The following is a 27195-nucleotide window of genomic DNA, read 5'->3' on the forward strand; positions in this document are numbered from 1 at the left end:
CATGTTTTGTGCATCATTATGAGTAAAGTAACTTTCTTCAAATGTATCTAGGGGCATCTCTTTATTTTTATGATATTGAACTAAAATTTAATTTAGAAACTTGCTAACTTACTATGCAGTATCAGGTACCTACTGTTTCTGACAAGTTTCAGAGATGCTTTAATTCCAGTCATGTACCTGCCAATGAGTAACACTTGTAGTTCTTGGATTATATCTGTTTCCTCTGAAAGAGCCTAAAAATTTTATCCTAAATTATCCTCCACAAAATGCAACGTCCAAGCAGCTTCACAAAATCACAGTAGAAAATTTTCGTAACTCCTACATTCGCCATGGTGCATGGAAAACGGCTAGCATGGGAAAGCATATGTGGTTCAATATATTAAAAAAAAATAAAGCAATGCATTTTGGAAATAATACCAAATCCTTAAATCACGGAACTTTAAGTGGAATACTAGTCCTTAATGTGCAAATACACAGTGTAATCAAAGGTAGCAAAAGAAGTAGGTACAGCCGTTTGATAACACTATTGTTTGTTTTCATGTGGAGACATACAAACCAAAAAAAGGTGGTAACGAGCTTGTGCAAAACTGTGTAGATAACTTCTCTCAACCTTCAGTAGTATTGTGCACCCTATCACGAGAGCTATAAAGACAATTAAAAATTTGCATTTTGGATTCCTTAAGATGTTACCAGAGATGTGGGGTTGCCTGAAGAGAATTAAGAATGTGGGTTTTTTCTACTCGGGTTGAAATTGTCCACTAACAGCCTTCAAGAATATGAACAGTTGTGATAATATTTTGATTGTCTGGAGTGACTGCTCCACTGGTAAAAGGAACAGATTGGAGTGTGAAATAGAGAAAAGTGGTTAGGATACACAGTTCTCTGCCACAAATGTTTTGAGAACAATGATCATGATTCTTTTGAACAGCAATTAGATTTATCTTAATTTTGCTTAATCGTTATATGCCATAGATATCACTTGACATTGTGTTTTAGCAAATCAGTTTTTGAAAATGAAGCATTTCCTCTCTTCCTGGAAAAAAAGTTCTATACACTTGATCAAGATAACACACCTTTTCAGCAATCTACACTGGTTTTCAACATTGTTTTTCAAAGTATTTATTAACGTAATCTTGTATTGGGAATGAATATTATTGGGGGAAGATTATGAGTCTCAACTGTATCCGCTGGAAGCATAAATGATCAACAAAACCTTGAAATCTAAAGCATATATGTTTGTCTTCAGAGTGCTCATCTGAGAGCTGCTGGGTTTGGAAAGGATTTCAAAGAAAATCCCAATCTCAGGGATAACTGGACTGATGCAGAAGGCTACTATCGTGAGTATTTAGAAGTAATTTCCCTATAAGTATTGGAAAGTGGCTAAGAAAACTTAATGAAGTGATGTGCACTCTATCTAAACTGCCTATTTTTGGCTATCACTTCATTGCTGTACTAGGTGAAATGCTGTCATGTTAATCAGAGGCCCCACCTGTCCTGCCAGGTAGAGGTGAAAGCTGGATAAGACGAAGACAATTCTGGTATTCTGACCAATATTTATCCCTCAAAACACCATCATTGCTAAAGAAGATTTGTTAATTTATCTTGCTGTTTAATTTCCTTCTGTTACATTAGTGATCAAGAGTACATAATTTCACAGGAAAGAGCTTTGGGAAATCCTGAGGTCATAAAGGCAATAAATTGCATGTTCTTGATTTCTTGTTGCCGGACCTGAGTACTTCCTGCATTTCCTGCTTTTTTTCTTTTTATGATTTCTTTGCTTTGGAAGTAAACTTTGGGTGAAAGTGACTGTTTTATTTGAGGAATATTATACAAAGAACTGGGTATGCTGGAAATCTGAAACACACAAACAGAAATTGCTGCAGAAATGCAGCAGGTCTGGCAGTGTCTGTGGAGAGAAAGTGCAGCCACCATTTCAAGTCCTGCACTGAAGAAGGGTCACTGAACTCAGAACATTAACTCTGTTTTCTGTCCATAGATGCTGTCAGACTGGCTTCGTTTCTACAGCAATTTTTGAATTAGTGTGTCTAATATTCTTATTTTTCCAAATCAAGTAAAATAGTCCTGATAAATATATTCAGAGATTCTTAATCTCCAGTGTAATTTCTCTTGTAGTAAAGATTATCGAATGCTTGACCTTTTTCCACATCTGCATTTCGTTGGTCAGGATCAAGCAGACACAAGTTGGATATTGTGTTGGCTACGTAGAGTTGAGTTTTCACTATTCATATGTTCAGAGGAACGTGGTTGCATTTTATCAACTTTGTTTTGTTTGCTATGTAAACTTAGATTGTACAGTTAATTCAGTGTTACTGTGCTGGTAGTCATCCTCTCAGACTGTGTTGGAGTGTAGAGACTGTCTTAGAATGTAGAATTGTTGATTTATCCTTAGTGGTCCTATCTGCCATTTTAGTGATGAGAATATGCTGGCTCCTAATTTCTTAATCTGCACCTGCTGTCATTCTTACCCAATGAAAACTGAGGCCATTAATGTTGTCTGTGGGAGAACACTGTGCTACTTCTGCCAGTGTGACAATGTCACTTCTCTCCCAATCTAGGACCACCCACTAGCTCCTGATCAGCTATGGGGCATTATGGTGCAGGGTAGTAGATGCACCTCTAGACATGAGACTCAGGTTGAAGTCGTCTCATCTGCTCCACAGGGGTGTAATAACATCTCTGAACAGGTTGATTAGAAAATATTTACCACAAGCTTGCTGCAGTCCAGGTGCCCTGAATAATAGAATGTCAATCTCTTCTGCATATTTATTCAAATAGCCTCGGAAAATTTGTGTAAGTGATATTGATGAGCCTTTGCTGACATCTGAAGTAGTAGCTATCTATATTTAAATAAAAGCAAAATACTGTGGATAGTTGGAATATGAAATAAAAACAAAGTGCTGGAGAAACTCAGCAGGTCTGGCAACATCTGACAAAGGGGGAGTTAGACTGGTTTAAACATTGACTCTTTCTCTACAAATGTTGCCAGATCTTATGAGTTTTGTCAGAACTTTCTATTGTTATTGCCTATATTTAATGCTTGCCACCATCTGATTATCACACCCTGAATTATAACCTTTGAAAGATTATAAACTAATGCATGCTTGTTCGTTGCCTGTTTTAATGATTTTGTGCAAGCTTTCTTAAGATCTAGGTAATTCTTTTGAGTTTAGTTTATTCCCATTAAGTTGCAATGACTGCTTTTCTGTCTGATCCCGGAGTTTCTCCATTGCATTATTGTCTAGTTTTCCTTGAACCTCTTGTATTATATTCATCTTAATTGAAGACTGAAACAAAAATGTTCTTCCAGTTTGAAATCTGTTCTCTAGGTTGTGTTTTTCTTTTCACAAATTCAAACTTGTTTCCTTCAGTACATGAACAAAACATTAAGTTCTGTCGTTAAGTATCTGATTCTGTCGCTAGTTGCCTTGTTACTGTCCAACAGACAATAATTTCAATGATGAGTCAAAAAGATTTTGTTTTCTTGATGCTATGCTGATGAACGTAGAAATGCTTAAGTTTCTAAAGAAGGGTCCCAACCCAAAATGTCAGCTTTCTTGCTCCTCTGATACTCCCTGGCCTGCTGTGTTCCTCCAGCTCCATACTGTCTCTTTGACCAGAGCGCCTGCAGTTCTTGCTATCTGAGTTCTTAAAATTGAACAGCTTTGCTCAAAATACATTCTCATCTACTGCCAGTGAAATTTTGGATTTGTTTCAGTAATTCAGAATTATCATTGTAAATCAGAATTAATTTGTGATAAGAGTTGAGGCAGGCCAAATATGCCAGGCTATGTTGTCTGGCAATCCTACATCGTATAGATCTTTTACAGGTTCACTACTTCTGCTTCTGCAGTTATAGATATTGAGTCAGCTTCCATGACTTGCACCACCAAACTATCTGTTTTCGAAGATTTTCAGGTCAAGGGCAAACCCTTACTAAACTACTGATAGTCAAGAGTTCTCTGCTAACAAATTTACATTTGCCTGTCTTTAGCTGTCTTAATCAGTGCTGTAGCAGTGAGGGAGCAAATAGTTTTCTTTTGGGATGGGGTGTGGGTAGTTGCTGCAAGCTGCTGTTGATTTTAAATTATTTTCTCTTCCCATATTCAGCTCTCCAAGTCTCTCACCAGTTCCAGCTGAGAGGGCAAGTAAGAGACCTTCCAGGCATCTGCCAGGACTGCCATTAAGCTGGCCTCCAGGAGGCACATAAGAAGAGTCCCATGGTGACTTCTCTCTGGCACAACCCCACATTTGACCATACTTTGGTAATGAGCATTCAGGCTCTAAAGTGGTATAAAACCGTGCTGCGAATGATATTAAGGAATTAGAACAGATCTATAGGTCTTGGGTTAAACTGAACTAAGACCATGCCAATCATTTCAATTGATCATATTATGAAAAGCTACAGTATCTGCTCTAAATATCAAACCACAGTCCTTTAGTCAAGCCATTAAAATTGGCATTTGTAGATGGTAAAATGTTTTGATCGGTTATGTTTATTGACAGTGGAAGACTATCTGTTCTCCATGATATTCTGCGTAATTCAAACTAGATCTTAGCCATGTTGACATTAGGTAATGAGTTTCTTCCTGAAAGGGAGGAAAGGTTCAAGGGGAAATTGATCCACTTGTGAAACATAGGAGCTGTTTCAGGTGCTTTCTATGGTGAGTAATGACATAGGGATCTAACTGGGGAGAGAAGCTGCTGAAGAAAGAACACAAAATAAATCAGTTAGAGGAAGTATTAACAAATAGCTATGACACATTCAAAAATAAATTAGTTCAGAGGAAAGCTGTTGATCTTGTCAACCTGACCAGGCATTTGTTAGTCACTTTGAAGAAAAGTTCTCACCTTCACCAATATCACTACTTAATTTATGACCAATTGTAAATATTCATCTTGTTTTGCAGGTGTAAATATTGGGGAAGTTCTTGATAAACGTTACAGTGTATATGGCTACACTGGTCAAGGAGTTTTCAGTAATGTCGTACGTGCCAGAGACATGGCAAGAGCTAGCCAGGAGGTGGCAGTCAAAATCATCAGGAACAATGAACTCATGTAAGTCTTATCTGATGGGAAGTTTGGACCTTGTCAAACTCTTGACTTGTGATGATAGATATAGTGCCATATTACATTCTCAAGTGTGACCTGTGTTAATTGCTGCAATATGCAGCCAACATTAGTGTAGTAAAGGCATCAAAAACAAGAATGATGCAAAAACATGTGAAAACAGTTTGACGGGTTAAGTGTGGCGGGAGAGATCTGTTGGTTAATTCCCCTTTCGTATTGAGGGATTATGTTAACTAAAAGACAAATGTAACACTCTGGCAGTCAACCATGCAGAGCAGGATGATCCAAATATTTGTATAGTAGATTGCTTTTTTTTGTTCCCTGAAAGTCTGTATAGACTAATAAACTAGAATTCACTGTTGACTGAAAAGGAAGAATTGGGTCTAGGTGTAATAGTAAATGAATTATTTTGAAAATATTGGGTAACTAACCTTGAATGAAAAGTTTTGCTTACTTTGCGTGCAGGTTATAGGATCTTCTACATGGAGACTGTTTGATCTGTCCTGGCTCTTCAAAAAAGCTCTTTTTCATTTGGTCTCACACTGCAACATACCCCATAACCCTCCCAAATGAGTCTGCTTCCTGTACGTGCCAGATTACTTTCTGCAAATTCCAATGAAATTTGTTTTCACCATCCTTTCCACAGTGAGACCCAGCCCTCTGAAGAGGTTTGTCTCGTTTTCCCCACAAGTTCTTTTGCCAGTTATTTTTACCTTTAACTTAATTTCTGAATCACCTCCTGGAGAAAATAGTTTTTTTTTCACCTTAACATCTGTGAATATTTTCCCCCAGGGCCTTTTGGTTTTGCACTCCATCACAGAATTTAGATTATACTACCTGTCCATATTGATTCTTTCAGAATGCTTCATTACATACTTACCAATAATAATTATATCTGTACTAGCTGTCCATTTCCCCAGTCTGTCTTCCTGAATTCTGCCAATATCCTTCTCACTATTTTATATATTGATAAGTATACTTTTAAAAAAAAAAAGACCCCCGGCATCCTCGCTGCACACTGCTATCCAGTTAGATAAGCATCCCATCCTCTCTATTCTCTACCTCCTGCCCCTTAGCCAAAAATGTTCTCAATTGCATTAGGAATAACAAGATAATCAGAAGCAATGTGCCCCTTGAAAACTGGTGATTTTTCAGTGATAAGGAAATTGTAGACATGCTGAATAATTTGCCTTAATATTTGCTGTAGAGAGGTCAGCAAGGTAGATAACCTTAGAAAGCTATTTTTGGGACAGGGACCTATCAAAATTAACACAAGCAAAGTTAGCAGCAGTTGACACCAAAGAACGGCTGATCCTCAGGACCAGGTGGATTCCATTCCAGGGTTTAAAGGGCACTGTAGGACAGAACTTTGTAAATGCCCTAACTAACAATCTCCAAATAAAAACAGAAATTACTGGAGAAACTCAACTAATCCGGCAGCATCTAGGAAGAAAGCAGGAAGCAGTTTTGAGTCCAGTGACTCTTCAGAACATCCTCCAAGGTTCTCATGCCTTGAGCACTTTTTCTTTTGGATTAGAAAGTTGTGCATGCCAATTACTATTTAACAAAGCTGATGCGGGGAGGATAGCTGGCTAGCCTAAAATTTGTTAAAAATTGCTGGTGTATTAGTTAACCGTAGGGTTACTGAACACCCTGAAAATTCCCAGGTGATCGCAGAGAGCAATCAAAAATTTTTTTCGCTTATTCACTCATGGGATGTTGATGTCGCTGACAGGGTCAGCATTTATTGCCCATTCCATGGTGCCCTTTAGAAGGTGGTGGTGAGCTGCTGCCTTGAACAACTGCATCCATGTGCTGTTGGGAGATCCACAGTGCTGTTGGGCAGGGAGTTCTAGGAATTTGATGCAGTGACGATGAAAGGACAGTGATATGTTTCCAAGTCAGGATGGCAAGTGGCTCAAAGGGTAACTTGCAAGTGGTAGTTATCCCCATGTATCTGCTGTGCAGGTTATGGGTTTGTAAGGTGCTATGGATTGTTGGTAAATTTCTGCATTGCATCTTGCTGATAGTACACATTGCTACTAAGCATTGGTGGTGGAGGGTGTGGGTGTTTATGGTCTTGGTGCTGATCGAACAGGCTGCTTTGTCCTGGATGGTGTCAAGCTTCTTGAGTATTGTTGGAGTTGCACTCATCCAGGCAAGCAGGCAGTATTTCATTACAGTCTTGACTTGTACCTTGTAGATGCTGGACAGGATTTGAGGAGTCGGGGGTGAGTTACTTAGTGCCGTGTTCCTAACTTCTCACCTGCCCTTGTAGCCACTTTATAAGGAATTTTTGCGTTTGTAAAACCTAAAACAAAATACCTACTGTTAAATGTGATTCTATGGTTAGGTAGGCTTCATCAAACAATCCTGTGTGCACTAATAGCTGCACTAACTGCCAATTTAACACAATCATTTGTTCTCATAGCAAGCATAAAATGAGCCATGCTAAAAGCAATAGGCAATGATGCACAGGGCTTGTTCTATATGAACAAAGGTAGTATGTTTGTGCTTTGTGTCTTATTTGAATCGTTGGGAGGCTATTGCCTTCTCGCAGGCACAGCCAGCCCTGGCTATAGTAGTTCACTATTGTAAATTGTGATTGTTTGAATTTGGTAATCTCGTGTTTATCCTGATGAGTGTAAGTCAAATACCTTTGATCTGTTTCCCTTTTCTATTTCGGCAATACCTAGATTTTCCAAATAAGCTTGATGGTTCTGGTCTTGAAATGTGGGCTCTGATGGTGTGTGTTAACTAATATTGGTTGTACGGTATATCACAGTTCAGTGCCATACATTCCTAATTCAACGCTTTTGTGCATTCCCAGCAGAACCTTTGACTGCTTTCTGTCTCCTTTCCAACGTAGGGAAACTGTAGACAATTGTAACACTAGCATCTCCAACTGTATTGTATTTTTCTGTCTTCCTTGTAAAAATAATTCATGTCATTGCAGTTCATTTTCTTTTGTTGAATAAAATGGAGATTGATTGATCCTTATGTTGACAGGCAAAAGACTGGTTTGAAGGAGCTAGAGTTCCTGAAGAAGTTGAATGATGCAGATCCTGATGATAAGTTCCATTGCCTGAGACTTTTTAGACACTTCTACCACAAGCAACATCTTTGCTTGGTCTTTGAGCCTTTGAGGTAACTGGTTGCTGTATAACCCTGTGCCATAAATGTCTTTTTCATCCACCACTGACTGCTATAACAAATACTTTATTAAAAAATATCAATTATTGGATTGGGGGCAGGCAAGCAAACAGCTGTGATCAGTGTTGTTCAAATTTGTGGTCAGCATAAAATATGGCCACAATTCTTGGATGACCGTTTTGTTTGAACAAGATTTTGCATTCCAATCTAATTATTAACATAATTTGACAGGAATGTTTAAATATGATGTACTATTGAAGCCAAAATGGTTGCAAATTCCTTGGTGAGCTGTAGTCTCCTGGCAAAGTTCAAAGCACTTCAGTATTTACTGCCATGGAATTTTTACTTCTCCTTGATTTTGACATTAGAGATTTCCATGCTGCCAATTGAGCTTTTCACAATAGCTTTGTGCTATAAATCCCAGTCCTGAGGGGTCAGTCGAAAGGGAATCTCAAATTGCTTGATTTGCTCCTTAGTTTTGATTGGTAAACTTTCTTTTTTGTTTGTTCTCAGTACAAGCTGGTAACCATAGGAAGAAGAGTAAAGAGACCACACTAGAGTTGTGACATTCCGTCTCAATGTCTTTTAGTAGCATTGTTTCATCATTCTTAGTGGTAGCTAGAGGTGATCCTTGTGTTAAGTGGAGGATGCTTTATATTTAAAGAACTTAGAAGTATGTGGTTTCATCCTCCTGGTCTTGACAAATGAATTCAGAGCTCAGGGAATGAGAGAGGCAGTGCTCACTGAGGATGCTGACAGGCTATCCGATATATTATTTACTAAATCGATGGTCTTAAACATTTTTCAATTTCAAAACAAATCTAACTCCATTCTTGTTTAGAAGCTGATATTGGTGCATTTTTCCTTTACCTTCCTCCAGCAAAAGGAAGCTGTGAATTTAAAAGCATGATGTTGACCAGTGCTGGGTGCTTGTGTGACAAAGCTATTGTGAAAATGGAAATTGACTGTCTTTACTGTAGGAGAAATTAAAATGGAATTACTTCCGTAATCTCGCTGCACAATTTACAATTGAACGTAGTGTTGGTATTATGGACACCAAAGGGCTTGTTTGACATCTCTCTCTTCTGAAACAAAGTTTATGCTCTTGTGGATTCTCTGAATTGGAACAGAAAGACCAAATGGGTATGTCGTAGTATTTTGGCTTCAGTTGAGCATCACTTGGTATATCTTTAGGAAAAAAATGTTTTGTCCTTGTATTCACTAAATTAAAAAAGTTTAAAAAAAATTGAGTCCTCAAATTTGATTTTGTTTAAAATGAGTTGTGTGCTCAGAAAATTGAATTATTGAGTGACACCAGTATCTTTCTCATTTATATTTATTCATTTTGAGTACTAAAATATTTTGTTTCCCTTTCACACAGTATGAACTTACGTGAAGTGTTGAAAAAATATGGGAAGGATGTTGGCCTTCATATAAAGGCTGTAAGATCATACAGTCAGCAGCTTTTCCTAGCTCTGAAACTATTGAAGAGATGTAACATCCTTCATGCTGATATCAAACCTGACAACATTTTGGTAAATTGAAAATTTATTTTTGCTAATACAAGCTTAAAATAGTGTATTGCATGAAAAGACAACACAGTATGGAGCTGGAGGAATACAGCAGGCCAGGCAGCATCAGTCGAGCAGGCAAGTTGGTATTTCAGGTCGGGACCCTCCTTTGGGATTGGGGAGGGGGAAGGGAGCTGGGAAATAAAGAGGGGAGGGGTGGGGCTGGGGAAGGTGGTTGGGATGGTTATAGGTGAGTGCATGTAGGCAGTAGTGGGGATTGGTCAGTGGGATGGGTGGTGTGGACAGGTAGGAGAGAAGATGGACAAGTTGTGTCAGGTCAAAGAGGCAGGGATGAGGTTGGGGGTGGGGAGATTTTAAAACTGGTGAATTCCACGTTTAGGCCATCAGGCTGTAGGCTTCCGTGGCGGAATAGGAGGTGTTGCTGCTCCAGTTTGCGGGTGGGGTCATTGTGAAAAGGTTGTGATATCTTGATAATGTTGGGTAATGGATGTGGAGGGAGAGAAAATCTTTTAAATTTCTTTTCTAAATCATACATATAAATTGGGTATTGGATGAGCACTCCTTGTTAGTTGAGTTTGTAAATTCTTGGATTCCTCTGTAGATACTTGTGTGGTGGAAATCAATGCATGGATGAAAAGGAGAAACAGGATAACAATGGCTAAATTAGGTTGGGGCAAAACCATGAGGATTTAAGGTTTATGGGATGGTGTGCACTTTAGTTAGAAACATGCGTTTCTTTTCCAGATTCACTGCATTTTTAGTGTTTCAGTTTGTTTGTATTGTGGCCTTGTTGTCTTTGGTGAGTGAACGTTAGGACATATACCTCTTCTATGGAGAGAGAGTTCTCACTTTTTTTCATCATTCTGTTTGGATAGAAGGATTATTTATGCAGTGTGTTTCTTCACTGAGGCAACGTAACTAAAATATAATGGAAAACCCAGAAAGAGAATCTTGGGCAGTATGGACATTGATTTTCAAAGATGCAGATTCTTGATACTACTGTGAAACTGTTCATGTACCAATGAGACTTTTGTAAAAATTTGCCAAGACGTAAACATTATGTAACTTTGTGATTTAACAGCAGTCCTTGTCAGATTTTACTGAATCCCTGTACTCAGTAAATTTTGTCTTCATTTTACACCTGAAGTACATTGCCATGGAGCTATCAGCTACCAGTTTACGTTGATTTGATGTCCTTAAGATCACGAGCAGATCAAGGTGACAATTGATTTTCGCAGAACTGAAGTAAACATCTGAAATCAGTAGGCATTTCCAAAGTAATTTATTGAAATGCACTGAATTCTGTGGTGTACAGGTATATTATAAATGTAGTGGTGTAAGATTGCAAGCTGTTTCTTCTGAAAATAGTGTCACTAGAATAGTTCCAACATCTGTAGTCATGTTATTAAATACTGAAATTATTTCTTTTAAAAGTTATTACAATTTGTGCTGTCAAAAATGGATCTGAAATTTTTGTAGGCCCTTACAAATTAGTTGCTAAGTAGATACAGTAACTGTTGTTTCTTTACAGGTAAATGAATCCAAAACCATCCTGAAGCTGTGTGACTTTGGCTCAGCTTCACATGTAGCTGATAACGATATAACGCCATACCTCGTCAGCAGATTTTACCGAGCCCCTGAAATTAGTAAGTTCTAAATGTTTATTTAACATCTGAAGCAGATGAGAATTTGCACATTTAGCTGTGCTACTTAGATTTCTTCCCTTTGGTTTCTTGTTGATCTGCATTTACTGTGACCAAGAAATTAAATTGTTGAGAGCACCACCCCTCCTCCTCAAATGCAAACACACTCACATGTATCCAAAATAAAGTCTATAGCTGTGATAATAGAACCTATTGGTAGTTGAGCAGTCCAAGCAGGCTCTAACACCACAGAGCAAGAAATTAGAGTTCAGCAACATAACTCGGGTAAATTATAGATGTAAGCTTGCATGCTATGGTTACGTGCTGGAATTCATTGTGCATCTTTACAATTGACCTCTCCACTAAACTTTTAACAGAACTGTACTTCCTTTGATCTGTTGAATTTCTCTTTCCTCACCACAAAGTATTTTCCAATACTTTGGGACATTTTACTGATGAAAGGACGTTAAATCTAAGTTGCTGCTGGTCGGTTATCACTTGAAGGGAACAGTCTGAGCCGATTTTTATTATTTTTTTTTTTTTTTTTCTTCTCTGCCTTGTGTTTTGCTCTGGTGATTTAGCTAAAATCACTAGTTTGCTTTAAGCATTATACATATAATCCACAATTCTCTTATTATTTTGAAGTTACTTGGTGCTGTGTCATTTGTGTTCAGTGACTATGTAGACCTGAGAGCAATTTTGAAATTGTTTCATCTTTTAACACTTTGATCAAAATGCACTGAACATAAGCAGGAATACTTCAGTACATACAAATATCCAAGCTTAAGCACTTTCTGTTTATCTCTTACAGTTATTGGGAAGGTTTATGATTACGCCATAGACTTGTGGTCCGTTGGTTGCACGCTTTATGAACTTTACACAGGAAAAATTCTATTTCCTGGCAAAACTAATAATCATATGCTGAAACTTATGATGGACCTAAAGGGCAAAATGCCAAATAAGGTAGGCTAATAAATCTTGGACCTATATTTATGTTTATTTGGTAATGAGAATTTTAACTTGCTAGTGTTTTATACTTTATTGATCATTTGAATGTAACATTTGATATGTTGGTACTGAATTCTTTTAATTTCTTTATCATGTCAAATTGATAAGGAAATCCATATTTTAAAATAGAAACTTTATAAGTGGGATAAAGTGTTTAATTTTCATATTGTTAAATCATAATGACAAGGAGCTGGTGCATGCTCTCTGAATGGACACTACCATATGGGTAAATGCATGTGCCTTAATGAATCAGCTGTATTTCACTTTGTCAGACTGATACAGAACATGTAGAAGGATTTGGGGATTAAACTGATACTTTTGCTTTTAAAACTGAAAATTCTTTCACTGCACCTGTTTATTTTTAAGTCATTCATGGAATGTGGATGTTGCTTCAAGACCAGCTTTATTGCCCTGAAGCTTTACTTTGTATATATCCCTGTGCTGCCCCTGTCCTGGGAGTGTTTGATGAGGATGGTGTCAAGGCAGCTCTACTTTGAGTTTGAGAGTAGAGGAGCCTTCGTGCTATTTCTAACCCTATGATGTATCTGTTCTGGGACGCTTTGATGGGGGAAGTTTCAGTTTAGAAGAGTGCTGTTCTGCCATCTTGAACTGCTGCAGTCTGTGTGGTGTAGATACAGCCACAATGTTGTTAGGAAGTTCTAGGAGTTTGACCCAGCAATTAATGTGCTTTAAACAGTTGGATTAGCTAAAAGCCATCTTTATTTTTATTGTCAAAAAGCCAAAAGTCTTACTGGCTCATTGCTAACTGTAAAAGCTTTATTGGTACTTGGATACTGGAGCGCAGGATTCTGCATGCTTGGCATTTTGAATTTTCGGTGGACACTGAACAGCATCCACTGAATTTGGAAGGCTGGCCCCAAGGTCGGTATGTTAGTGATTTTCCTGTTGAATTCTTTACTAGTTTGTGATGTTCACTGGAACTGACTAAGTCTTTTCAGATTTTGTTTTGCTTTTAATGTTCCATTCTGGGGCTGTATCTTTATCAAAATTGTAAAATCACTATCAGAGAAACTTTCAGCAACATCTTGTGTATTTATAATTTATATATTTTGCCAGATTTTGAAACTGATGCAATGACAACATTTGAATCAGTTTTTGTTTCCTGTGAGATGGTTTCTGCTTTTACATATTATCTTTAGTTATACTTTTTTTAAATGTGTTAGTCTTTATTTTCTCTAACTTTCTCCTTTGCCATTCTTAATGCTATAGGTTTGCACAATACTGTGGGGAAAGGAAACCTTTGCATAGACCTGTGCAATGACACTGCTATATTTTTATACTATCTGTAAAAGATCAGGTTCTTTGAGTGGTAAAATGTATCTTTGGTTGCTTGCACATTTGTACAATTATGTGAAATATACTTCATTATTTTCAGATGATTAGAAAAGGTGTTTTCAAGGACCAACACTTCGATCAGAATCTGAACTTCATGTACATTGAAGTGGATAAAGTGACAGAAAGGGTTTGTATTCTACATCTTCTAATGTACCTCAGCATAATCCTTAGATATTTTCAAGCAAAAGGATTGATCTTTGAAGGAAAAGACTTGAGGAAGCCTTGAATTTAAAAGTATCGTTTTTTCAGTTTGTCAGCTTCAGTTGTACCCTCCATAGGGGGAGGTGATGGCCTAGTGGTATTATCGCTGGACTGTTAATCCAGAGACCCAGATAACATTCTGGGGACCCGGGTTCAAATCCTGCCTTGGCAGATGGTGGAATTGGATTTCAATAAAATATGTGGGCTTAAGAATCTAATGATGACCACAAATCCATTGTTGTTTGTTGGAAAAACCCATCTGGTTCACTAATGTCCTTTTAGGGAAGGAAATTGCCATCCTTACCTGGTCTGGCCAACATGTGACTCCAAACCACAGCAATGTGGTTGACTCTGAACTGCCCTCTGGATAGTTAGGGATGGGCAATAAATGTTGCCTCGTCAGTGATGCCCTCATCCCATTAATGAATAAAGAAAAAAAATTCCTGACCTTAGACTGTAGCATAAAGAAACTTGCTTTTATTATAGCTATAAAACATGTAATTCAGATCAGTGTATTCCTTCTTGTGTTGCTAACTGCAGGCAAACCTTTCAGTTGAAATGCTAGGACACCTTGAGTATTATGTTGCATGTTACACCACCACAAGCACTGAATTCAAAGATGTGATATAAAAAGATGAACAATTGATACATCAGGTAGGGCAAACACGAGAGAGATGTTCTGAGATCCATTTGGGCTGCTTCATTTTGCAATGCACTCAAGAGAATTGTGGCATCCATGGAAGCTAACAAAGGGAAAATTAGAAGGTTCTTTTTGTAATATTTTGTCATCCGTTTTGTATCTCTTACATTTTCTGACCATGTGTGTGGATAGGTGACTCACTCCTGTCTTTAGAAACGTCTATTAGTAATTACCAATTGGAAATATATGAAAACAGTCCACGTTATCTTGTGTGAATAAAGCTTCTCCAGGGCATTCCAGCTGGTACGAAACTTCGGAATAGTGGCAAGATTTTATTTAGCACTGCGTTACATTGGAGTTTCTTTTCTGTTCAGTCTCGTACAGCCACAATAAATTGAAAATGGCAGATTACTTTATCAAAAAATTACTAAAAAATGAATATTTTTCTTATGTTTTAAAAAAAGTATAAATAGAAACGGTTACTTCTCTTCTACTTAAGACTAAAATTTTTAAAGGTGAAAGTTAATCTCAGTAGTCAGCTAAAAATGATCCTAAATTGGGGAATACCAATGTGCTTACAACAGTAGCAAAAAGGCCCAATACAGTCCACGACTCCTTTATGCAAAGAAGATTTTGTTTCCATTTATTTTCATCATAACTTGTTATTTTTGAGCCAAGTGCCACAGAAACTGCAGCTGTTGACGTGATTTATTGTCTGATTTCTGAGTAAGAAACCTTTCTACTTTCTTCATCCAAAAATAATAAACTGTGAAATGCATTCTAATATTTTGTGCACGCATAATGTTTCAAAATGTATCAATATGCCAAATCTTCACTAACTTCTGAGGTTGAATTTGGAGTTTTTGATGCAACTAATGCTGGTTGGAATCTGTTTGTGGGGGGTGCTGTTTTGGGTAGCGGCTGTGGCTTTCAGAAGGGTAGAAGTAACAGCAGAGCCAGTAGCAGTTGTGTAAGGTAACAGTGTCAAGTAGATGTTATTACAAATGGGAATATCTTATAAAATTGGTTTGTGTACTTGTATCGATCACTAGATTGAGTGAGGAAATGCACCACTGTTCCTGCGCCCTGTATATTGACATTGAATAACTTTATTGACTAAATGATGACAATTCTCTTGTCATAGCTGGTATACAGGGAGTCTTCATGTAAAGTTGTGGCTACATTCCTGAAAACAGCCACTTTAAGTGAAAGACTTTAAATGAAGCGTCAGTTTGCATTGGAATGAATGTTAAAACTGCTGTTTGGTTCCATATGGCCTGCGTTAGCAGAAAAGTATTATTTCTTTAAAAATACTGCTGTAAACAGTATTTTAAATTGCTAAATTACCACATTGGTAAATGAAGTATTGTGAAATAAAATTTAAAATAAAAAAAGAAAACTGACTTTCCACTTCTGAATAGAGCACAGAGTGCCACTTCCCAGAATCTGAACCAGGAACATTTGCTTGCTCATTGGGTTCCCATGAGGCCTTGACTAGTCCTGATCATATCCATTAATGTTTGTACATATGTATGTTGCTTTATTGTGGCAAAAATATAATAGTTATTACACATTTGAGTGTGATTTCTCATGGATATCATTCTGATTGTGACCTATTGTACATTTTAACATAATGTAAGCAGAAGAAACTTGTGGAATGATACACTGCAGGTGGTAGGATTTGCAAAGAAAATGGATTTTACCTGTTATCAATAATTAAAAGATGTTTTGGCCCCGTAAGTTGAAAATGTAGAATACAATATAAACCTTTTAATTGGAACACTGGCAGAAAGCAAATACCACTATACCCTATTCAGCATGCTTTGAAGAATGCATGAGCGTGGGTTGGTACCTGAGCTGCTGTATCCTTGTAATGAAATGAATGAGACTTTCATTTAGAGGTTCAGCGGAAAAGCATCTACTGCAAGGTAGCGGATTGCCCTAAGTTCAGTATGTTCTGCTTCGTTATTATTCAGCTATGTTATCCATAGCACATTATACTTTTCTCTCTGACTATGTACAGCTAAGTTTACAAATCAGTGTGTAACTAGTGGTTATTTTAAATTTTAACTGTAAATTTAAGTGTTACAATGTTGCAGGCTAACTGTATTCAACTTTAAGCTTGTTCACTTTTGAGCATAATGCTTTAAAAACTACAAACTAATTATAATCAGCAATGATGAAAACTGATGTAGTGGTGGGCTAGCAAGTCCCTGTGTCCTGATGGACTCCATCCTCTGGCCTTAACAGAGGTGGCTAATGAATTAGATGGGTTGATGTTAATTTTCTAAAATTCTCAATTCTAAGGGAATAAGGCAGAAAACAGGAAACTAGGCCAGTTAGCTTTTGATGTCTGTTGTAGGAAAAGTATTACAATAATAAAGGAGGATATAGTTGGGTATTTGGAAAAACCTCAGGTAATTGGCAAGAGATAGTTGTGTTGTGAAGGGGAAATCATATTTAACTAATATATTGGAGTTTTTTGAGACGGGGTGATGCGCTATGTATAAAAATGAGGCTGTAGTTGTGCTGTACTTTGATTTCTAGAAAGCATTTGACCAGGAACCGCACAAAAGTAGAAGCATGTTAACTTGCAAGGAGGATTGGCTGGCTGGAAGAAATCAGTAAGAATTAATGGGTCCCCTTCTGATTCATAGGATGTGACAAGTAGGGTCCCATAAGGATATGTGCTGGGGCCTTAACTTTTTACAATTTACTTAAAGGCGCAAAGGTTTGATGGCAATCTACTGCAAGATGACAGAAAAATAAGTAGGAAAATATGTTGTGAAGGGAATGCAGAGAAATCAAATGGCCAAAATGGTCAAAAAATCTGGCTGATGGTGGATAATGTGAGAAGTTCACCTTAACAGGATACGAAAAGTGGCTGTTCGTCAACGCCCCACGTGAGGTGGCATAGCAATCGACGACTCCAGAGAACTGAAGTGGTGAGCTGTACAGCTAGCTATGCATGCCTGGGGGAATGGAGGGATTTGCAGGATGACAGTCAGAAGGTTTTGTCATGTTGCTATGTCTTCATTACTGCCATTTGTGCGGGCATGGGCAACTGTCATGTCATTGGCAGAGTTTTACTTAAGTAGAATGACCCCAGAATTCTGAGATGGAGAGGAATGGAGAGTTTTGAGTCCTGAAAAGTTAGTATGCAAGTATAGCAAGTAAATGAAGCTAAAAGATTGCTATTGCTTGTTTCGATAGGAATTGAACATGAAGTAAGGATATTGTGCTTCAACTTGTATAGAACGTAACTGGATATCACAGAATCCCTACAGTGCAAAACAGGTCATTTGACCTATTGAGTCCACACTGACCCTCTGAAGAGCATCCCCCTACCCTATCCATGTAACCCTGAATTTCCCATGCTAATCCACCCAGCCTGCATGCCCCTAGATACTATGGGCAATTTAGCATGCTTAATCCACCTAACCTGCACAACTTTGGACTGTGGGAGGAAACTGGAGCATGCAGTGGAAACCCATACAGACATAGAGAGAGCATGCAGACTCCACACTGACAGTTGCCTGAGGTTGGAATTGAACCCAAGTCCCTGGTGCTGTGAGGCAGCTGTGCTAATCGCTGAGCCACCATGCTGCCCCTAGCTTAAATACTGTGCACATTTTAGTATCCTTTATTTAAGGAAGGATTAAATGCATTGGACATGGTTCATGGGGGTTGACTGGATTGACACCTGGAATGCAAAGAATAGACAGACTGGGCTTGTTTCTTTGAGTTTATGGACAGTTGAGGGGTAATGATCCTAGGTATAGAATGGTTTTCACAAGGTGGATCTTGAAAGGATATTTCTTGTGGGTGTGTCCAGCACTAGGAAGTGCTGTTTTAAAAAATAGGTGTTGCATTTTTAAGACGGATGAGGAACAGTTATTTCTCCCATGGTCTTGTGGCTTTGGAAGCCTCTACCTCAAGGCAATGGAAGTGAAGTCATTGAATATTTTTATAGCAGCGGTAGACAGATTCTTGTTTGACAAGGCATTCGAAGGTTATTGAGGTAGATACGAATGTGGAATGGAGAACCAGTCACGATCTTTTTGAATGGTGGAGGCATGAACTACAGAATATCCTGCTTCACCTAATTTGTGTGCATGTTTGCAAATATTAACACACCATATGCATTTGAACTAAGACTGGTTTTCTTTTGTTTTACTTTAGGAGAAAGTCACTGTTATGAGCACTATTAACTCTACTAAGGACCTGTTGTCTGACATGATTGGTTGTCAGCGTTTGCCAGAAGACCAGCGTAAAAAAGTTCACCAGCTCAAAGACTTGCTGGAGCAGATTCTTATGTTAGACCCAGCTAAACGTGTCAGCATTAACCAGGCACTGCAACACCCATTCATTCAGGAGAAGATTTAATCGGAGGATTTAACGGGTTTGAGCAATTAAACAAAGACTGGAAAAGTCAGAAAAGTATTTTAGTATATGTGAAACACGATGTTTACCATGAAATATGCATGAAGTTAAGTTAAAAGAGAAATGTTATTTCTAGTAGGAATATGAGTCACTGTAAATATAATGATTTGTTTTTTCCAAATGTTTTCTTCATACTTTCACTGTAGTTTTGTTGAATTGTTTTAACAGCTAAGGCTGCACACAAACTGTTTATAAAGAAAAGTTATTTTAAGATCTTGTAAGCACTGGTGTTTTTGGAGAAGAATTTTGGCTGCAGTTCTTCAAAATACACCTTTTTTGTTTTTGTGCAGGCTTAGCCCATCCTTGTCTGTGTAACAATGGCCGAGGTAAAATGATGTTTATATTCACATTTTCCTAGGTGTGTGTACGCAGGCCAGCATGCCCTTGGTGTACTCAGTGCCGAAGGGGTCTGTCCCTACCTGTGCCTGCTCGCAGGGATGGTCACATCATTTAAAGCAGGTTGTGTACCACTTTCAGTACACTGAAGGTAAGCTAAACCATCAACATTACTGGTGTATTAGCATTCATTGTCACAAATAGACACAGCTCATGAATGGGAAGTATTAGCATCATGGCGGAATGCCTTGCATGCTGGCGAATGTGATGATATTAACTAGCTTGTGAATTTGCTAATGTAGTGCTGAAACTATGCCAATTTATAGACTTCAGTGCAGGCAAGCTTGATGATATAGCACCTTCAGTGTACTGTTTTTCACCATTTGACACTGTTATAGAATTGTGGTAGAAATTTGTCAATGCCATAAAATTCTGTTTTAGTAAATCTGTACCTATAGTCCATTAATAAACAGAAACAGTTTCATTTAGTCATTGAAATGGAAAAAAATTGGGATTTTATATTTCTTTGTAGATGGCTAAAATATGACACGCTGAATTTTTAAAAATTAAAGTTAAGAAATTGTTTTACAGTAAGAATTTCCTTTGCTACGTTATGTGCATTGGTTTCATTATTTGTGATCATGTTGTCTCTCAATACAGGCATACATAACCTTCCACTCTTGAGCAAAGAAGCTGCTTTTTAAAGCGGTAATTGCTTCTTTACCTTTTTTCTTTTGTACATTTAATTTGGCATTTAGTTTTTTTTTTAAGATGAGTTGTGATGACTTTGAATTGTAGCTCTGCACTTAGCCCCTTCACTGGCGCAAGTCAACATTGGCTTCAGACTGACCGGATTTGTGAACCCTTGGGTTTCTGATTGCATGGTAGTTTGTTTTGGATTCAGTAAGCCATTGTGCTTCTGGGGGCAATTCATTCCTAAAATGGGCATAAACGTTTGTTATCTCTTTTATGAAATCAACCCACAAAGAAATGGAACCTTTTAATGGCTAGTGGATCAGAGCTTAGTGTTGTACAAATGCCTTCTTACACTTAATGACCAGTGAAGGAGCTAAAATAATTGCACAATGCCTTTGCTTATATATAGAAAAGGTAAGTTGGGGCATTTTGTCAGACAGCAGCACACTCCTCCCACACCTAAAGTTGCCCATGCAGAATACTGAATGATTTTGGTTGTGCATTTATAAATACATCGGTAAATAAAGTGTTCATTTTGAACAAGCATTATAGCCATTTCGCAGTGGTCCAAACGTGCAGTCAAGTCTCTCTACAAATATAAAACTACAGTGGTGACTTGCTGATCTGATCTGTTTTTTTAATTTTATTTTATTATCCCAATTGTCTTCGTATGAGATGTTTAACGAGCGTCATTTTCTATGTAAATGTGACATTTTTATCCAACTACCTTTTTGTACAAAGTAAAAAAAGTAAGATTATCAAGTCACAAATCAATGCACTCAACGTAAATTGCCTTTAGTTGCTGTAAGCCTTTCACTTACTATTTCAAAAAAAAATAAAAACTGGTTTTAAAAAAAGGATTTATGCAAAGGAGTAGTTGATCAGTTTTCTAGTGTCTCTTCTTCACTAAGTTCAGTTAATGTTATAACTTACTGTGGAAGTAACAGTTAAAAGTGGATGTTGCATATTGGAAATCAGTGTCTCAGTAATGCCAGTTAAAGGTCACCACAATTCACAAAGCTGTTTGGAAGTCTGATCCAGTTATCCTGTTACTGCAAAATAACTAATGTTTTGTACTGTTTTCTTACTTCCCTTCGATGGTGCTGAGAGAGAAAGGAAAGCAAGTTATGTTGCTATGCTGGGAGGCAACAGGCCACGCCGCCTATTCCATGGGCCTACTTTGAATGAGACACCTCCTTCACCTTCTCCACAAGGTCATTTCTGACGGCATGCCTAGATAAGCATTTCATACCAGATGAAAAGTGCATTTCTTGCAACTATTATCTTTAAAGAAATTTTTTGAATAGCTGACACTTCTAAGGATTCTTTGCTTTGCTGCAGTTGAATTGTGATGTATGTAAAAAAAAATGTAAAATTTTAAGTTTGTGAGCATCAGACTTGAGGTGTTTATTCAAGAAAATTATTTAAGTTCCTTATTGTTATGCAGAATTTTTTCACAGGCTTTTTTTTTTAAAAATCACAGCAAAACTTTAAGGGATCAAGGTGTTTCTTTACTTGTTCTCTGTCTCTTAGGTGCACCCTGATGGGAGACGATGCATGTTGCAAGAAAATGAAGACTGAATTAAGGTTTCTGTCCCCTAAAGACAACACTTACAGTGACTTTAAGTAACTGGAATATCACTGTTTACTGGTGATTTCTCAATTAAAGTAGTGTCTTCGGAGTCCTTCAGTGCTAAATTTCAGCTGACAAGGACCACTATTTTATCTTTTATTGTTACCCTTCAAGTGAAAGATTGACAAATTATTTACAGGTTTAAATGAATCGTGCAGACTTTAAATTGAATTTAGCTCTTAGGTAGTTCCTTTGACAAAGAATGCTACTGCAAGCCTGGTCTACAGTTGCCTTTTAATATCAAGGAGCCTGACATTTAGATCTTTACCAATGATTAATGATTTCAGAAACCAAAGTACTCCTTATTAGTGTTGCCTTTTATTGGGAAGGAAATGATTTACTTCAAGTTTAGTAAGATTTTTAGAAGTTAAAATTCTGTAAGCCCAACTTTAACATTGCATGCAATGTCTAGTAAATTTTGGCTTAAGACTTCTGTATTCTGACGAATATGGCATCACTAGTGATATTCTTTTTGCAGGATCTTTTTAGGTCTATATAAAAACTTTTTAGTGTACATCAGAATTGATACAGCAGTTAATCCACATTTCAATTATCATTCTGAATGACCTAGTTAAAATTATGTCAGAGTATCCAGTTTTGACCCCCATTTCTCATTGACCAGTTAAATATTTACTATAAGCACTTTTTGGTACAGGGAATTTATTATAACCAAGCTGTGTTGCAAGTTGAGGGGTGATTCATAAGTAAACTTGTTTAATGTTTGAATCATGTAATACTATTTTCTTATTCTGTGTTTTATTTCATAGGTAGGGATCACAAATGTAAAATGCCTATTCCTGCGAACGATGATTCATTATCTTAGCTTCAACACAAGTTACTGACAGCAAAGAATTCTTCAGTATTGAATGAAAGTGAAGACGCTGGTTTCACAGCTTATTTTTCAATACGGTTATGCATAAGAGTATAATTGTATTGCTGTATGTTGAAATATTCACTTTAAATTGCAGAAATGTGTATGTATTGCAAGAATTCACCTGTTTTACTAATCTTGGGAAACTGATCATTTTAAAACACCAACAAGCCCCAAGAAATCTTAAACTTGACATCTTGGTGGTGAACATGAATGCCCATTTCTAGGTGTTGAAACCAAAGTAATGTGTGCATTTTGTATTGTCTAACTGGAATATTGTAAATTTAACATTTTAGCAACACAGTATTTTGTTAATTGCTTTGAGTCGGTTTCATTAAAAGAATTTGGTATCAAAGTGGTTGTTTCCTTTTACAGTTTACCAATGAGAAATGTGCAATTTTTAATTCCCAGTTGAGGAAGGAAATTTCCTATGACATTTTTGCAAAGTATGTTCATTATCTTCTGTCAATCATAGAATCCCTACAGTGTAGAAGCAGGCCATTTGGCTTATCGAGTCCACATCAACCTTCTGAAGAGCATCCCACTCAGACCTAACCCCCTACCCTATACCCCTGCATTCCCCACCTAGCCTGCACATCCCTGGACACTATGGGCAATTTAGTAGGCCACTCCACCTAACATGCACACCTTTGAATTGGGGGTGAAAACCAGAGCATCCAGAAGGGACCCATGCAGACATGGGGAGAATATGCAAATTTTACAAGTACAATCATGAGGACAGAATCAAACCCAGGTCCCTGGTGTTGTGAGGCAGCATTGCTAACCACTGAGCCACTGTACCGCTCTATTAATATTAATTACTGGGGAAAGGAGAGTCTGCTTTTTATCCCTTTTGGCCTGTTTCTCAGTACAATCTAATTACTTGCACCTCAACTCTACAAAAGAACTCTGAGCAGGAGTAGGCTAGTAGGCCCCTTGAGCCTGCTGTGCTATTTAATACAATTGTGGTTGATCTCCTCTCAATCTCAATGCTTGCTCACTATAACCAATTACTAGTTAAAAATCTATCTCCCCATATTTATTTACTGTCCCAGCATCCACCACACTTTGGGGTAGTGAATTCTACAGATTTACTCCTTAAAGTCTTGTTATTCTTGTTCATGTCTCATTAGCCTAACACTAAGACCTCTCGTTCTAGATTGCCCTACAAGGGGAAACATCTGCTCTATTCTGCTTTGTCAATCGCCGTAACATCTTGTATCTCGGTTAGATCTCCTCTCGTCCTTCTAAATATAGTGGGTATAGGCCTAAATTACTTGATTTCTCCTCGAAGACATGTCTTTTATCTCTAGAATTAATCTAGTGACCCTTCTCTGAACTGCTTCCAATGCAATTGCATCTTTCCTCATGTAAGGGGATCAAAATTACTCAGTGCTCCAGATGCAGAATCACCAGTACCTTGTAGAGATTGCAGTGACACTTCCCTACCTTAATATTCTATCCCTTTAACAATAGAAGCCATAATTCCTTTTGACTATACTTCAAAAAACATACTTCACAGCCGTCAAGGTTTTGTTGCTGCATCCTGTTTCATGAGGGAACAACTTCTTACAGTGAGCTTCCTACCAGGATTGTTGTGTTTTATGTTGCACGTGAGGGTGGATGATATCCATAGCAGGCAGATTTCATAAGTAGTTAAACTATTCTGCCCCTGTGCATTCAACCCAGAACATGCATGCTTTCACATTTTTGCTTGCACAAATGATTTTGGAGGCTGTGGTGAATTTTCCTACTGAACTTTTATTGCCTAAACTGTAACTGAGGAGGAGGGATGCCTCTGGAAGAATAGCACAGTTACAATAATGGACGAAGTATAAGCAGCAGAAGATTTTAGCTTAAATAAAACAAAGAACTGCAAATGCTGGAGATCGGAAACAAACAAAAACAAGAGATTAATTTGATCCCATTTCTGAAGAGTATAGAGTGAAGGGGCATTCTTAAGAGAGATATCAGGAAGGACTGTGTGGATATGAGATAACCTTAGCAGGAAAGGTTAAGGATAAGCTAGAGAGATTCTACAAATATATTAAAAGCAAAAGAGCAACTGGATAGTAGGGCCTCTCGAAGGTCATTGAGGTCATCTTTGTGTTGAATCTTGGGAAATGGGAAAGATATATGAATATTTTGTCAGTTCTTACTGTGGAGAAAAATGGTGGCTGGGGAACTCAGAAATATTGATGTTTTGGAAACAGTTCACATCACAGAAGAGGAAGTGCTGGAGGTCTTAAATCATAAGTGGATAAATTTCTGGTATCTGATGAAGTGTATCTCAGGATGTTGTGGCAAGTTAGGCAGGAAATTGCAAGGGCCCTAGCAGAAATATTTGTGTCATCTATAACCACAGGTGAGGCGTGTAACCCTATAAACTCAGATGCTGCCGGGGCCCATGAGTTTCTCCAGATTTTAACTTTGTATTTGTGCAAATGGCCCATTGATACCTACCAATCCCAACTAAAATATAGGTATTTATGCTATAACACGTTTTGTTACTGTGAATTGGCTGTAACGCAATTGATGAATAGTGGACATTGTTTGGATAATGTAAACTTTCTATGTACAGGCACAACGATTTCCCTATAAACGCAATTTTCTATAGCGTGAGGTCACACGAGTGCAACTATTGCATTATAGGACAACTACCTCTAGTGCAACTTTCCAGGCAGTAATTATCTAAAATACTGCAATGCATAACGTTACTTACTGTTAAGAGGCTGTGATCCATAAATGTCACCTGTATGACCTTGCACATCTTTTGTTCTGGTTTTATACTCCAGAATAAATGGTGTGATTTATGTGTGCGCTGCTCTGTCACACAAACAGCTGACTATTTAAACCAGATTGTTCATGAATGGAGTTATTTACATGAGTGAACAGTATCAACAGAATTTGGACTGTACCATACAAACTCAGATGTAGAAGCAGTTTTCAATGGATTTATCAAGCAAGTGACAAAAGGCACTTCAAGCTATAAATGGTTTGACCAAATTAATTAGCCCTTGCTCTTATTAAAAGCAAAATGCAGCTGTTGTTTGAACTGTATAAATATGAACTTATGGTGAACAGTAATTAAATTGGCTTCTGTGTGCTGAAATACTGGATGAACTGTGAGGGAGTTATCTTTTGTGTTCACTGGAAATTGGCAGGCTGTTGGTGAAGCAACTATCATTTCTGCCTGAGGCAGACTTAGGAAGCTGCATACCATTGCCAGCTTTGAGCTGCGTTGGAAGGTGTCTGGTGAGCTACAGGCAACAAGTAGGCTCCCTACTGTTTTCACTACTCGGGCACTCTTACACCAAGCTGACCAGCCAGTCAGGGCAGAAATGGAAAGCCAAGTATGATTTCATAAGGAACAAGCTTGGGCAAACGCTCGGCCACTGCATCTTCAAGTAACCAGAAGCAGGACTCTTGTTCCTTTAGGCCCATAGAAAGGTAACAAAATAAGTTGGCGGTCTTTTTGTAGGGTGGTCTCTCATGATTTCTGTGAGGACCATTATGCCAACCCGATATACATTGGACAGAACAAGTTCCAAACATTTGCATTGGTTCTTGGGTACCTACAACGTCCTAAGACCCTGATTTCCATATTTGGAAAGCATCCTGCCTGTGTAATATACAGACAATTGCCAAGAAGTTGTTTACAAGTAAAACTGATTGGTTCTTAGCTATTTGAACAGGGTTGGAACTGCAAACAAGAGAAAACTAGACAAAAATATAGAGGAGTGTACTATTATTCTCAACAGCTGACTGCTCTCTGCAGTAAAACGCAGCCTGGTTGAAACTTGAAAGAAACCAGTTACCTTTCCCTCAGAAAGCTGCTGTGGCTTTTGAATCGATAAATCGGAGACTTTTTCCAAGTGAATTTGTCACTCTACTTTTTACAAATCAGTGGAAGCTTCCAGAAAAAAAGACATCTGAACACCAGGGGCCAAAGAAGGACATCTCAACATCAGAAGTGGGAAGCTTCCCCACAAGTTTGTGTGTGTGTAAAAAAAGGTGTTTTTATGGAGATTAGAGTTTTAATTAATAGTGTTATATGCCAGTGGCTTATATTTGTTTACTTTTTGTTTAATACAAAAATATGGTCCATGTTTGCTGTCAGCTTTGGTCTGAAAGACACGTAAATGGGATACTGTACGTAATTTTTTTTTAAAAGAAGTTAGCATCTGGAATGATCCTGAGAATAATGGAGTTCAGTTTACATCTTGCCACCCCAATGAGTTGTAACAAGCCTGTTGCCCCATTCAATAAAATCATGGCTGATCTGATGGCGGCCTCAACTTCACTTTCCTACATACTCCCAATAATCTTTGAGTCCCTTGTTAGTCAAGGATCTGTCACCTTCACCATAAAACTATTCAATGACCCCCACTGTCCTCTTGGGAAGAATGTGAATTTGTGGAACAATGTGATCTGCATCCTGACTCAAGAGTTTTTTAAAAATAAAGTTAATTCGCAGGATGTGGGTATCGCTGGGCAGGCCCAGACTGCATTGCTATCTGTCTGGGGTGACATGTAGGCCAGACCAGGTAAGGATAGCAATTTCCTTCCCTAAAAGACATTAGTGAACCAGATGA

General features: G+C 37.9%; 1 protein-coding gene across 7 annotated transcripts in view; it reads left to right on the forward strand.

Annotated features, from left to right (window-relative positions):
- The window catches only part of prpf4bb (pre-mRNA processing factor 4Bb), a 47962-nt gene extending 25007 nt beyond the window's left edge, over window positions 1–22955 (forward strand). The window contains exons 8-18 of one of the 7 annotated variants that reach the window (XR_007264119.1): window positions 1247–1337; window positions 4929–5076; window positions 8098–8235; window positions 9623–9776; window positions 11305–11419; window positions 12228–12379; window positions 13821–13907; window positions 18804–19551; window positions 20061–21310; window positions 21630–21683; window positions 22497–22955. Coding sequence is in view for 1 of the 7 variants with exons in the window: in XM_020533667.2 (XP_020389256.1) it covers window positions 1247–1337; window positions 4929–5076; window positions 8098–8235; window positions 9623–9776; window positions 11305–11419; window positions 12228–12379; window positions 13821–13907; window positions 18804–19007 (1089 nt within the window). In the remaining 6 variants the exon portion in view is untranslated. Of the gene's footprint in view, window positions 1–1246; window positions 1338–4928; window positions 5077–8097; window positions 8236–9622; window positions 9777–11304; window positions 11420–12227; window positions 12380–13820; window positions 13908–18803 lie in introns of all 7 variants that reach the window. The other 6 variants (XR_007264123.1, XR_007264122.1, XR_002261211.2 and 3 more) reach the window with 6 other exon arrangements.
- Window positions 22956–27195: the final 4240 nt, after the last annotated feature.

This window comes from Rhincodon typus, chromosome 2 (assembly GCF_021869965.1).
Source record: "Rhincodon typus isolate 14 chromosome 2, sRhiTyp1.1, whole genome shotgun sequence".
Classification (NCBI taxonomy): domain Eukaryota; kingdom Metazoa; phylum Chordata; class Chondrichthyes; order Orectolobiformes; family Rhincodontidae; genus Rhincodon; species Rhincodon typus.